The following is a 13,119-nucleotide window of genomic DNA, read 5'->3' as shown; positions in this document are numbered from 1 at the left end:
CAGATGCAAACAAACTGACATAACTGAACACCTGCACTGGCAAAGTGCAAACGAGAAGAGGTGGCCTGATACTCACATGTCGCTGCCTGGGTTGGGTTTGACTGGGTCCTCAGGTGGTAGGCAACACTCCATGATTTCATTAAAGCCCGCATTCCCAATATTCTTGGCAAGCTGCAAAAACAGAAGTCTATTTCAGAGCACTCAATTATTAATACCCTCCACTGCTGTCCATTATTCACAATCTGATGATTTATTTAATGGCCACTAAGAAATAGAGCCATAAAGTGGTTTGCTTTTAATGAAAAGGCACAGTCCGCAAAGCCCCATGGTATCAGCACAGCATGATGACCTGCCAAGGATCCTGTGGAAAACAGATGACAGTCACCACAGACTTGGAGAAGCAGGAATTCAACTCACGGGGATCTACATTTTTACCTGTGCTCCTGAAGAAATTTTTTTGGCTATAGCCTTCCTCATACCAGCTGTGAATAGTGTTACAGAGATACCCATGACCAGGAGTTGGCCCTGGATATGGGGGTTGCAGGTGAGATAGCCCTGACTCTTGTCGGCAGTGTGGTGGGGTTGCATAGGCTGGGGAGAAATCCCCTCCCCTCCCATTAGCCCTTACCACCAGTGGCAGGCAGGAGAGTTGGTCCTGATGAGGTCATGAGAACAGGGGAATTGTCCCTGCCCCTCACCTGCTACAGAACAAGGGAGAATGAGCCATGCACCTCTCCTGGGCAGCAGAGTAGAGCTGGCCCTGGACATGGTGGTTGTAGGTGAGCCGGCCCAAGGTCATGAGCTCAGGAGAGCCGGCCCCATCTCTTGTCTGCTGGGCAGTAGTACAGCCAGGCTGAGACACAATTCTCCTCACCACCCCATCCTTCACCACCTATGGCAGGTAGGAGAGCTGGCCCTAGAGTCATGAGTGTTGAGAGTGGGAGAATTAGCCATGTCCCCCATGGGCTACAGCACTCAGGGGAGTGGGCTCTGCACCTAGTCTGGTGGGACTAGGGGGAGGGGTTTGCTGGTGACCTGACCCATGGATGTGAGAGCTGGAGAGCTGGTGGGCTGAGCAGTTCAGATACCTCTCAGGCCCAGAATCGGGGCTTTGAATTGGCCCACCCCATCGATGAACTGCTGGAGTGCATGAAGGGGCCGGTCCTATAGACCCAAAACTACACGATCTCCATGACACAGGGCAACAACAAGATATCTGGGAGGAGTCCCGGTGAGGTTCCAGTATTGATAGAGTAGCAGAAGCCAGAGGCCTTATGTCAGACCAACAGGCCATTGCAATGAACATAGGCAGGCAAGGAAGCGTGGCCGAGAGGGAATACTGTGAGGGGCACTGTAACTGCAGCCTTCACAGCCAGACCGCTTTTCTCTGCTTGGGGGAGGAGGTTGCAAGAGTGGGATTGGGGTGCATGATGTGAAATTCACAAGAGAAGAGAAGAGAGCGCAGATGGGACGTGCTTGGTGAAAACTCTTGGCAAACTGAAGCACTAACGACATCACATATGACATCCAGGTGACCTCCAGATGTGTCTTCTGACTCTTCCACACCTTCTCATCTAATAATCACCAAGTACTGTCATGCCGGGCACAGCCATGCTACCTTGATAACACGGCACCCGGTGTTTGCTGAGTGAAGTCAGGAGCTCCTTTAGAGCAGGGACATCCCCACCTCATCCCAAGCACAGAGTTCAGCACCTGCCCTCGAAGTGAGCTTCTAGAACAGACTCCTGCTACTGCTGCGCCCTGGCCCTCGAGTCAGATTGTTAAATATTTCCCGAAACAATACTGGTAGGGTGCATCTTGCACAAGGATCGGAAAAAACAGATTATTTAACTTTGTCATTGGAAATACGGTTAGTAACTCAATGTCAAACTTCTTAGCTAGATTGCCTAATGGTGGCTGTCAGGAGGGTGTGGTGTGTTTTTAGGGGTGACTGGTTTAAGTTCAGACCCAAAAAATAAATGTCAGAAGCCACCGCAATGCCTCCTAGTCTTCATTAAGTGGAGGGGGGATGAGAGGAGAAAATTCTGCAGGAATCAGAATGCTTCCTTTCTGCTCGGATCTGGCTGGCTTAGCTGGGATGGCTGGTGCAGGGAGCCGTATACACATACATCTGTGTGCCACACACATGCACATCCAATACTGGAAGGACCTATCACCTCACATATGTCACCTCACATATCTAAGACCCCATTTGTAAAGTGGCCTACAGGGACCCACTTGAACCACGGAGAGAGTCAAAGCCCCCAAAGCCCCTGGGGATCCTCCTGGGAAGTAATGCTTGGATGGGGGAGAGCAAGTATTGACCAGAGCTTTGGCATCAGGAGCTGTCGCTGTCACTGTCACCTGAAGGAAGCGTGGATGTGCTGAGTGGGAACCTGAGTGACATCGGCCGAGGCGGAGGCCAGAGGGTTCACTGGTACAGGACTCTCCCCGTCTGGGGTCTCGGTTCCAGGGCCGAGAGATGGGAAGTGTGAGGGTACCCAGGTATACCCTCCACTGCTTTCGATGACTTCTAACTCCTAAGACACGGAAGTGCCATGTCGATCACTGTCAAATGACACTGTTCAGGGAGCAGCAACAAGAAAAGTCTTCATGAGTCCAGTATCGGTAAAACCTCGGTAGGGTCAGCTACTGAGCACTCGAACAAAGGATGCTCCAGGGCCAGGGAGACTGGGGGTCTTCGAGAGACTCAGCAGCCGGGCGCCTCACTCCATCCACACACATGTAGGATAGATTTCAGGATGAGGAACATTCAAATTTGGGTTTTCTTTTAATAACTCCTAGAATACCCTTGAACATTACTTTTGGGGTGTATTTAATTTATGTATATGAGTATTTTGTCTGTCTGTCTGTCTGTCTGTATATGTACCACAGGTGAACAATGACCATGGAGCTCAGAAGAGGGTGTCAGATCCCCCGGAACTACAGATGGTTGTGAGCCACTGTGTGGGTGCTGGGAGCCGGACCCAGGTCCTCGCAAGAACGACAGTGCTCTTCATGCTGAGCCGGCGCTCCAGCATCCATTTGAAATAACTTCAACTTGAGGTTGGTTGGATTTGTAAATTATAAACGCACCAACACAGGGGATCAGCACTATCACTTAAGGCAGTGAAACTGAAGCCTCACTTCATGCTGCTTCATAAGCCCAAAACGAGCCCTTCCTGTAACCGAGCTCCTTAGCTGTTTTGGGCACTGGACATGAGCCAAATGTGCTTCACTGGATCAGTCCAACAACAGAGACAAATTGATAAAACAAACAAATAAATAAAATTAAGAAGAAAGCAAAGAGAAGAGGAGGAGGAGGAAGAAGAGGAAGAGGAAGAGGAAGCAGCGGTGGCAGCAACAGGGACAGGGACAGGGCACAGTGGGTAAAAGCACTTGAATTTCAAACTGACAACTGACTCTGATCCCTGGAACCCATCAAAGCTGGAGGTACTGCTGTGCGTCTGTAATCTCAGCACTCCTGTGGCAAGATGGGAGGGGCAGACATTAGAATTACCCAGAAGCCCATGGGCCAGCTAGGCTCGAATATACAGATCGACAGAAACAAGAACCACCCTTGTTTCTCAAGGATGGAAGATAAAAACAGATTGCTGAAAGTTGTCCTGCGACCTCCACATGCACATGGTGGGACGAACAATAAAACATGAAAAAACTATTTTAAAGCAGCATAGTGTCGGGGGTGCAGCAACAGACGCTCCTACTCACCCCGGCAAGACCCCAAGTCCAGGCATGCTCATGGCCAAGAAGAGTCTGTGAGAATCACACATATGCCCAGAACAGGGAAACGGAGCCTCTATAAACCTTTAGCAGCTGCCCAAGTAGGACATGAAGCTACATGAGTTTGAAAGTTTTAGACTTTGGGACTGGCTGGAGCAAACTTCCTGCTTCCCATTTCCATGAGATAGCGACTTGTTCTTTACCTCTCTGTCCTCTCTTGAGGACAGAAACCAGAAGTGAGAGAAGCAAGACTTCTCTTAAGTCTCTTAGGTCCCACAGGGGTTACTACACGGAGGCCTGATCCTCCTCTAGGCTTGGTGCCCTCAAGCTAACCCGTGGGGTGGGACTACCACACAGTTTCTGCACACAGGCACCGCTTAGCCCTCTGGGCTTTGCCTTAGCTTGCTCCCTGTTTACCCCTAGCTCTGCTCCAGTAGGGATGGAAGGCCTGAAGACACACCATGTCCTTTGACACGCATGAGGACACAGAAAACACAGTGACTTATGCAGGAAGAATCAAGAAATGCTGGGGGCTTAACAAGGGCGGGGCATGAACATGTAGTGGATGGGGGGGGGGAGGGAGTTCACATGCCTGACATCTGTGTGGCTTTGCCATTTCTCTAATGTATCTACAACATACACGGATGCTTGGGAACTTGGTTTTAGTAAAAACAGCTCAGTGCTGTTTGCACACAGCCTGTGGTGTCGAAGGATTTTTAGACAATGAAGTTCATGCATTACACGAACAAGTTTTTTGGACTCTGAATCTCACTTAGGCCAGAGAAAAAGTGCATGTACACACACACACACACACACACACACACACACACAAGCTCCAGTCATGCCAACGCCTGGAGCCTAAACATGATTCACGGATGGCAGCTGACTGTAATTTCTCAGAGCCGCCGTAAGCAACTGCAGTCACTACCCAGAGTGGCTTAGCTGAGTGTCAGCGAAACGCCATTGCTGAAAAGCCGTTCCCAGGGCTTGCGGCTGCGGCTGACCAGCCCTGCTGTCTGACAGTGCAGATGAGATAGACCTCAAGAGACAGCTGAGTCAGCTAACCAACTCCCTGGGCTTCCTGACATTCCTCCGACGTGACGGAAGACTTTAAAACTCAATTGCCTTTTTTCTCCTTTATTCTGTTCAGGCATAGACTCAATCTGCAGCCCAGGTTGACCCTGGGACCCACTGGGTAGCACAGGAGGCTGGTCTCAAGGTAGCAGCAATCCTCCTTTCTAGCCTTACAAATTTTGAGATCACAGGTTATGAACCAGCACAACTGCTCTAAATTAAGCTTCAAACTACCGAGGTTTTCTTTATTAACTTCAAATATGAGAGTGAAACAGACCCCATGATACCAGTACCCTACTAGGTAATATAGTTTTCCACATGACACCCCTCCGACCCCCTAAAAAACTTCTTATAATGTTCTTCAGTGTTAAGGGGGAAATTCATTTCTTTAAAATCCAGGCTTGTCATAGGTTTCTAGAATCAGGTTCATTGAAGCCCTAAGCCAGTGGTTCTTAGCCTTCCTAATGCTGTGACCCTTTAATACAGGTCCTCATGGTGTAGTGACCCGCAAGCATAAACTTGTTTTTGTGCTACTTCATGACTGTAAGTTTGATACCATTATAAACCTAACGTAAGTGTCTGATATGCAGATGGTCTTAGGCAACTCCTGCGGAAGGGCCATTTGACAACCCCAACAAAGGGCTCACCACCCACAGGTTGAGAACCACCACTCTAAGCCTACTGGAGTATGGAATGCCGAAGTGGTTGGGTGGCAAACTTCCCCAAAAGAACCTGACAGACCCTCCACCCGCTCATGTTCCATTTCACTGAACAAGAAGTGATTTCAAAAGCAGGAAGTGGAGACAATGACTAACCAGCCACCTACAAAGATGCTGCCCAGGGCCGACCCGTCAACACGGAAAGTGTGCTTTGAAACAACAATACATGAAAATGGAGAAACAGCCAGGGCACTGCACCAGGGAAACACTGCAGACCAGGCGATAATCCACAGAACTGAGCAAAGGGCTCCTCTGGAGAGGAAAACACCACCGCCATCTTGGAGGACAGGAACGGGAAGCCATTGATCTCCCATTCAAAGACATGACACCAAAGAGAAAATGGGAAGCGTGCTCAGGTCCTGTTCATGGGCTGCCTGTCTCTTTCGGATCGTTTTAAAAGTCTCGACTTGCTAACAACAGCAAAACTGGGAAAATGATGAGACAAACACCTGAGATGCTGGTCTGACTCAAGGACAGAATCCAAACTGTACAACGAGCTTGAATAACTTGACAAAATGAACAGAGATAATCCTGACCTGTGGGCAGAGGACCAAAGACACGAAACAGCAAATGGGTACGAGACAAATGCCCAGCAGTGCCAGCTGCAGCAACATGTGAACACAAACCATCACCTCACGCCAAGAAGCCTACATCGAAAACTTTGAGGTGAACCACCACTCTTACGGAAGACCCAAGTCTTATCCCCACCACCTGCATCGGGGATCTTACGGCTGCCTGTGACTCCAGCTCAGGGGTATCTGATGCTTCTTCTGAAGCATCTCTCCACGTCCACTTTTTGGGACAAGTTTAAGTAGTCATTGCTAGAGCAGGGCTCTAACTAGCTCTTGAAAGCTAACTACTAGATGTCTAGGGATGCTGAGAGACAACAGACACTGCTACTGTTAACAATTATACTAGGTAAGTGCATGATAAATCACGTCCACAACTAGGATATTAAATATTCAAGGCTCGTTATCTTGCTGGGCAGACACTTGAATTCTAAGCACACAGAGATCTGAGGAAGAAGGGAGGAATTTAAGTTTAGGAATAGCCTGGGCTACAGAGTGAGACCCTGTTCCAAATGTAAAAGGGAGGACAAAACTCATCATTTCTAAGTCTTACTACATGTCACTATTACCCGTGACTGGAGTTGCCTTCCATGCACTGTATTCATAGGAAAAATGTACACCAGGACACTGTCACTGAACATCCCTTTCCAGCTCCCCACTCGGTAATTCCTAAGAGTAGCTTGAAGCCAGCAACGATAGAAGCGTCCACACCCCAGGACTAGGCAGGCTTTCATCGGGGCGCTCTTTGCTCCTCAGACCCGGCTGCTGAATATTTGTTGGGCTCTGGAGAGGGCAGATGTGATGCTCACGTATTTCCCACACGGCCCAGACAAGCCACCGCAAATGTCAGTTTGTGTCCCGGGAGTCTCAAAAGTGAGTGAGAGCCAGGACAGAGCAAAGGCAGCCTTGTTTTTCGTGCGTTCCCTGGACGGGTGCAGAGCCTGGGGACGTTAAGATGCTGTAAGCAAACCTTTCCATTGGCAGGTGGGGATAATGCACCATGGATGTTGAGTCGTAGTGATCGGATGAGCCACCACATACAAAGTGCTTCCGAAATAAGCCATTATTTCACAATACATCACTTGACGCGTCCCTCCCTCTGCTGTAAGCAGACCAGGGAACATTGGAATTGCTGCAGTTTGTCAGTGTTTGCTGAGGTACTGTTTCCTTGAGAATTGAATGCGGCCATTTAAAAACTAAACCATAATCAGCTTCCCCAGAGATGCTGTACGCCTCGAAAATGTAGGCCAGCGTCTCAGCAGCAGGAGCCACACACGTAACCAAGAACAAAAGGGGGCACTTGCTGAGTCTGCTCCATTTATAAGAAACCAGGGATGTTGCTGTCTGAGATGCCAGGATCCACGCTAGCTACTCCTCACTCTTGTCCTCCCAGATCGAATAAGGAATTCCTTGGAAGGACAGGAAGCTTCCCCAGGGTAGCCAGAGGCATTGGGAATACAGACACAGTGGATTCAGAGTTGTCAAGAAGACTTACTGCCCCGTGGGAGGAACGCTGACTGTGTGAATTGATGTTCTATCACGATTATTGCTCTTGACATTAAAATCAATGGCAATCAATATCCACTTACTCCTTGCTACCCAACACCGAAAGTCAGGAAAGACTCGAGCATGGCTTTCTAAATGGAAACCATGGTCTCCAAAAAAACCCATGTAGGTACATAACTGGCCTCGTGACTCAGTTGGCCTGCAGTGTCAGGTACCAAAAGATGTTTCTCAAAACATGCTTACATCACCTGACCCCTCTGTCACAAAGCATCCATATTACCAGTGACCCAAGAATGAAAAAACTATCTCGGAAAAGCGAGAGCAAGAACAGTAGACAGTATTTCTCATGAGAGGAACAATTCGGATCAAGAAGACAGTGGAGTCTTGAAGTCAGAAATGGGTACAGTTTTGTTAGAAAATGGTTGATGATTTGGGGTCATTTATTGCCCTTGGGTTTTGGGTTCCATGCCTGGTTAATCATGGGGTGGACAAGAGCCCAGTTGTCACTTCGGAGGTTTCAGAAGACTCCTATACAGCCTTGGTCATTTGCATTTCTGCATTTAGGAACAATGTCACATAACAAGACACACCCTTGCTCACCGGTGTGGGGAAGTCAGTAGTTATCAGTGAGTTTCTAAATCTAATTACCAGAAGCTCAGACGTTCCCAATACATCTAAGGTCAGGGACTGCATCCTGGAGTAATGAACCCCCAGCTCCCGGTGGATCCCAGAGCACTCGATGCAAGTCAGGATGCCCAGGTTGGTAGAGAGCCACGTCGGATCTGTCAAAGGAAAGGGGGCATCATGAGCTTGCCGTCAGACAACAGTCGGGAGGCAGAAGTTTCTCCCTGTCGGGCTGCTGAAAATGGAGCTTTGAATAGGAGCATTTTACCCTTGACACCGCTGGCACCTCTGGTCATCTAAAATCACACCAAACCCACAAGCAGTGACGGGGTGTCCTTCCCCTTCCAACTCCTATCCTTCCAAACCCAAGTGGCTGCAAGTCACTGCAGAGTGGAGGAGCAGGACCCTCCCAAGTAGAGCATTGAGGGGACGGATCAGATCTCTGGGTACCAACAGTAACAGAATGCACGCCCCATGCTCGTGCTGTGCTGCGCTCAGGGTCTGGGCTGTGGTAATAGTCAACTGCACTGTGAACAGAGTACCTCTCCATACTATCACCTCACGGACCGCTCAGGGAATGCTGCTAGCAGGTACAGAGCACATGGCCGTCCTCATCTCCCGGAGTTCAAGCTCTACCTTCCCCACATGGCACATTCATTTCCTCGTTTAAGTATCCTTCCAAGTGCTTAGTGCGCAATGTGGACCCAGCCAATACTTGACAGGCGAATGCTGAGTTTACGAAGCATTGGAATTAAGACGTATTCGAGAACAACGTCTCCCGAGTGCTTCCTGCCCCCTGAAATCCTCCACAGATAAACATCGTGACCGTGCCCATGAGGTCATCGTTAAATTCTTTAAGAACCGTCTAGTGGTTAAAAAGTGGGAGTTGGGGAGAGAGGATGGAGAGACGGCTGTGACAAGAGCACCTGCTGCTCCTGCACAGGTCCAGAGTTCCACGCCCAGCACCCATGTGACCACGAACGTCTGTAAGTCCAGTCCCAAGGGATCTGAGGGCCTCTGGGCATTACACACGTGTGGTAAACTCACTCGGACCCATACACATAACTCTAAGTAAAAACAAATTAATCTTTAAAAGCACATTGTGAACTGGGGTGTTTGCTCAGAGGTACAGTGCTTACTTAGCACATGCAAGGCGCTAAATTCAATCCCCAGTATATGTATGCACACACACACACACACACACACACACACACACACACACACACACCTGCACACTAACTGTACCCACAACAGTAAATATTACTGCCACCCATGTTTGCAGGTATCTCAGTTATTCTATGTACACCCTGCTTTGGGGAACAGTGCATATTCAAATAACATAGCATGTTTCACACCATCTGTGCTTTCTTAGCATTTTACAGCAACTTCTCTCTCTCTCTCTCTCTCTCTCCTCTCTCTCTCTCTCTCTCTCTCTCCTTTCTCTCTCCTCCTTTTCTTCCTTCCCTTCTTCCTTCCTCCTTCCTCTCCTCTCCTCTTCCACTACTACTACTGCTAGCTGTCCTTGAACTCACAATGAACCGCATGCCTCTACCTCCCAAGTGCTAGGATTAAAGCATGTACTGCCCCTGCCCGGCGTCAGCAGTGTTTCTTTATGAGGGTGTTCTAAGCGTCTAAGAGCTTCACTGTTCTTATCCTTTTGGGCGCTCTACTCCCTGCGTCTGCTCCTACAAAGATATTTCTTTTTTTAAAAAAAATAATTAATTAATTATTTTAAGTATATATGAGTACACTGTAGGTGTGGTTCAGCCACACCAGAAGAGGGCACCAGATCCCATTACAGATGGTCGTGAGCCACCATGTAGTTGCTAGGAATTGAACACTCAAGACCACTAGAAGAGCAGTCAGTGCTCTTAACTGCTGAGCTATCTATCTCTCCAGCCTCCGCAAAGATATTTTCTAAGAGAACCAAGACCAAATAGAAACCCAGGGAACGAGGGACTTAATAGCGCCCTTAACTACCCACTCTAGTGTGGCTGTGACTTAATAGAGACTGTCACAGAACTAGATAAACAGAAAGCCACCTTTCTCAGCAAACAAGCATTCAGAAAAGCTATTGTGTAGATCCTGACTCCAATCTTAATTAAAATGCCAATTCCTCAATCTTTAAGGTACTCATTGCTAGTATCCATAAAGGTGCTATGTACGTTAACACAAACTCCCTGATAAATTCTATCAAAATGCAAACACAAGATGTGACAGCTAGGCGGGAACCCATCGCTCATTTCAGTTGCTTGACAGTCGGTAGCTCTCTTCCTGGGTCACAGAGTGTGCCTGGAAGTTAAACGGTCCTCTAAGTAGGACAGACAGGCTGATGTAAATCCTAGGTAAAACTGCCTGCTGTACCTTCACAGGTCCTCAGAGCCCGTGAGACCGGTGACCTTCTGCTAACCCCCACTTCAGTTTTCATGGCCGGAAAGGCGCTGTGGCTGTAATCTTTTCATCTCCACCAGGTGTCTTCCCATGGTCCTGCCCTGGGCCCAGCAGGCAGGGATCTCCCACCCATGCGCCCCATTGCGCTCTGCACACAGTTCATTAAGCATTTGTGTAATGGGATGAGCCCAGACTGGACAGCACCAATTTCAGGTTTGAAATGAGAGCAGAAAAGAAAAAAAAAAAAATCAATGGGTGGATTCCAGGCATCCCTGGAGTCTGAGTGCCCTACAGCTGGGGTCGGGGCTCGGTTCCCGGGTCACCTGGTGCCCCACAGTCGCAGCACACGTCATTGCCCGTCATCCTCTGCACCTCCGAGATGATCTCCTTGGTCAGCTCTTGGACGATGTTATTCTCTCCGGTGTTGTCATCACCCTTAAACGCGTTGTTCAGAGCTTCTTCCTTGCTGTTCTGCAGCACAGACATCCATCTGGGCAAACGGTAGCCGTGCGGGGTGTTAGTGGGGGTGAACACGCCCACTCCCACCCCTGGTCCCAGCCCCACCCACGGAACTTACATCTGACATTCTTGTTCGTCTTCCGCTTGGAAGTGGTACGTCCTGTCATCTGCGTAGCAAGGGAGACTTGTCACTGTGCAGCAGGCTTATTTACCTCAGGGACAATGTGTGCTCTCTACCAGATTAATATATAAAGCCAAGCAGCCCTGGGGGCTGTGCAGTGCCATGAGTGTGTGTGTGTGTGTGTGCGTGTGTGTGTGCGTGTGGGTTTGCCTGTTTGCATGTGTATGCTAACTTCAGTCACTGTGACTTTGTAGTGCAAATTTATCAACCTGCCCCACTCTCAACTAAAAGATGCAGTTTCCTGAAAATTTCTACACTCTCATTACAGAGCCATCCCCACAAAGGAACCGTCCAAGTCCTTTGATAAGAGCCTTCCCTATTTCACTTTCTGAGGCAGTGTCTCCCCATGTAGGCCAGGCTAGCTTGGAACTCCCAAGAGATTTGCCTGCCTCGGCTTCCTGAGTGACAGGACTAAATGCGCAGATAATTATCCTGGCAAACAAGAGCCTTTTCAGGAAAGCGCCATCTTAGACATTTTCTGGCTTCCTTAGAAAAGAACTAATACCCTATGAGAAATTCTAAAGCCACACCCCGAGAGTCCTATGTCACAAGCACAGCTAGCCCGATAAGATGTGGTTAAATAATGGTCTAATAGGAAGTGTCACAGTGCATCAGGTGCTTCCGGTGTCTTACAAGTGTTCTCAGGGGCTGTGTTCCCAGGAGGCGGGGACGAGGGGACAACTTAGTTTCTGTGCTACTCTTGCCAAAAATGTACAACCTCAGTTAGGTCCTGAGCTAACACAGGAGAAACATAGCTTGACAGACATTTCTCTGGACAGCAGTCTTCAAAACATACAGAGGTCAACATGGGCAAGGGATGAGTATAGAAACTGGACCCCTAGAAGCCACGACTACATATAATCTAAAGGCAACATGGGGCCTGGAAGGATTCATAGTGTCAGGACAAGGACAGGAGTGGGGACTTGGTGCATTCTGGGTATCATTTCACAGCACCATGCCTGTGCCCTTCCTCAATGTGGATTTCTCTAGTAATACACACTGGCTAAATTATACTGAATATCTACATACACACATATCTACAAAGAGAGAGAGAGAGAGAGAGAGAGAGAGAGAGGAAGAAGGAGGAAGAGGAGGAGGAGGAGGAAGAGGAAGAAGAGGAGGAGGGTTTCCACAAAGCCTGTGAACAAAATCAGGTGAAAAGAAAACTGAATTTGAAAAGTACAGAAAATGAAGTCTAACTTTGGCAGTAGCATGGAGTGGTTCCTCTTCTTGGGGCCCAGTAAAGCACCTATGATCTTAAATGCAAGCAGGGGTGATGACTCAGCAGTAGAGGGCACTTGCCACCAAGACCAAGCTTGAGCTGAATCCTGGGCATCCATGTGGTAGAAGGAGAGAACCAATTCTCACAAGTTGTCCTCTGGTCTCCAAATGGCATGCACACATAGGAACACAAACACACACACACACACACACACACACACACACACACACACACACACACAGGAATACATGCATACACACGCATATGCACACATGCATATATGCACACATACATACATGCATGCATGAACACAGGAACACATAGGCAAACACACACACATAAACAAATGCTCTTCACAATATAATGGGTAGACACAGCTTTGTAATAGCAGTTTTCACTCCTTGTCTGAGAAAGACTCTTGATGAACTGTCTGGTAGGGGCCAAGTATCAAGAGGGGTCAAGTGCAGACACAAGTGAGGTTCAGAGCAGAGGTTTTGTTTCTTTAAAATCTTAACGCCAGGGGAAGTCAGGCAACACTTGTCTATGTCCCATCTGTCCCTGAAGCAAAGAGAACTACTTCAAGTTAGATAAGCACCAGGCTGCACCAGACTGAAGTGAGAAAAGTGGCATGGC

General features: G+C 48.5%; 1 protein-coding gene across 1 annotated transcript in view; it reads right to left on the bottom strand.

Moving 5' to 3' along the window:
- Asap2 (ArfGAP with SH3 domain, ankyrin repeat and PH domain 2) overlaps nucleotides 1–13,119 on the bottom strand; it is a 160,813-nt gene that overhangs the window by 28,968 nt on the left and 118,726 nt on the right. The window contains exons 15-18 of the mRNA XM_032909094.1: nucleotides 11,202–11,250; nucleotides 10,948–11,114; nucleotides 8,258–8,391; nucleotides 77–171 (exon numbers count right to left, since the gene is read on the bottom strand). Of these exons, the coding sequence (XP_032764985.1) occupies nucleotides 77–171; nucleotides 8,258–8,391; nucleotides 10,948–11,114; nucleotides 11,202–11,250 (445 nt within the window). The remainder of the gene's footprint in view (nucleotides 1–76; nucleotides 172–8,257; nucleotides 8,392–10,947; nucleotides 11,115–11,201; nucleotides 11,251–13,119) is intronic.

Source organism: Rattus rattus, chromosome 7, assembly GCF_011064425.1.
Source record: "Rattus rattus isolate New Zealand chromosome 7, Rrattus_CSIRO_v1, whole genome shotgun sequence".
Taxonomy (NCBI): domain Eukaryota; kingdom Metazoa; phylum Chordata; class Mammalia; order Rodentia; family Muridae; genus Rattus; species Rattus rattus.
Note: the sequence above shows the minus strand (reverse complement) of the source record. Positions and strands in the feature narration are given on the sequence as shown.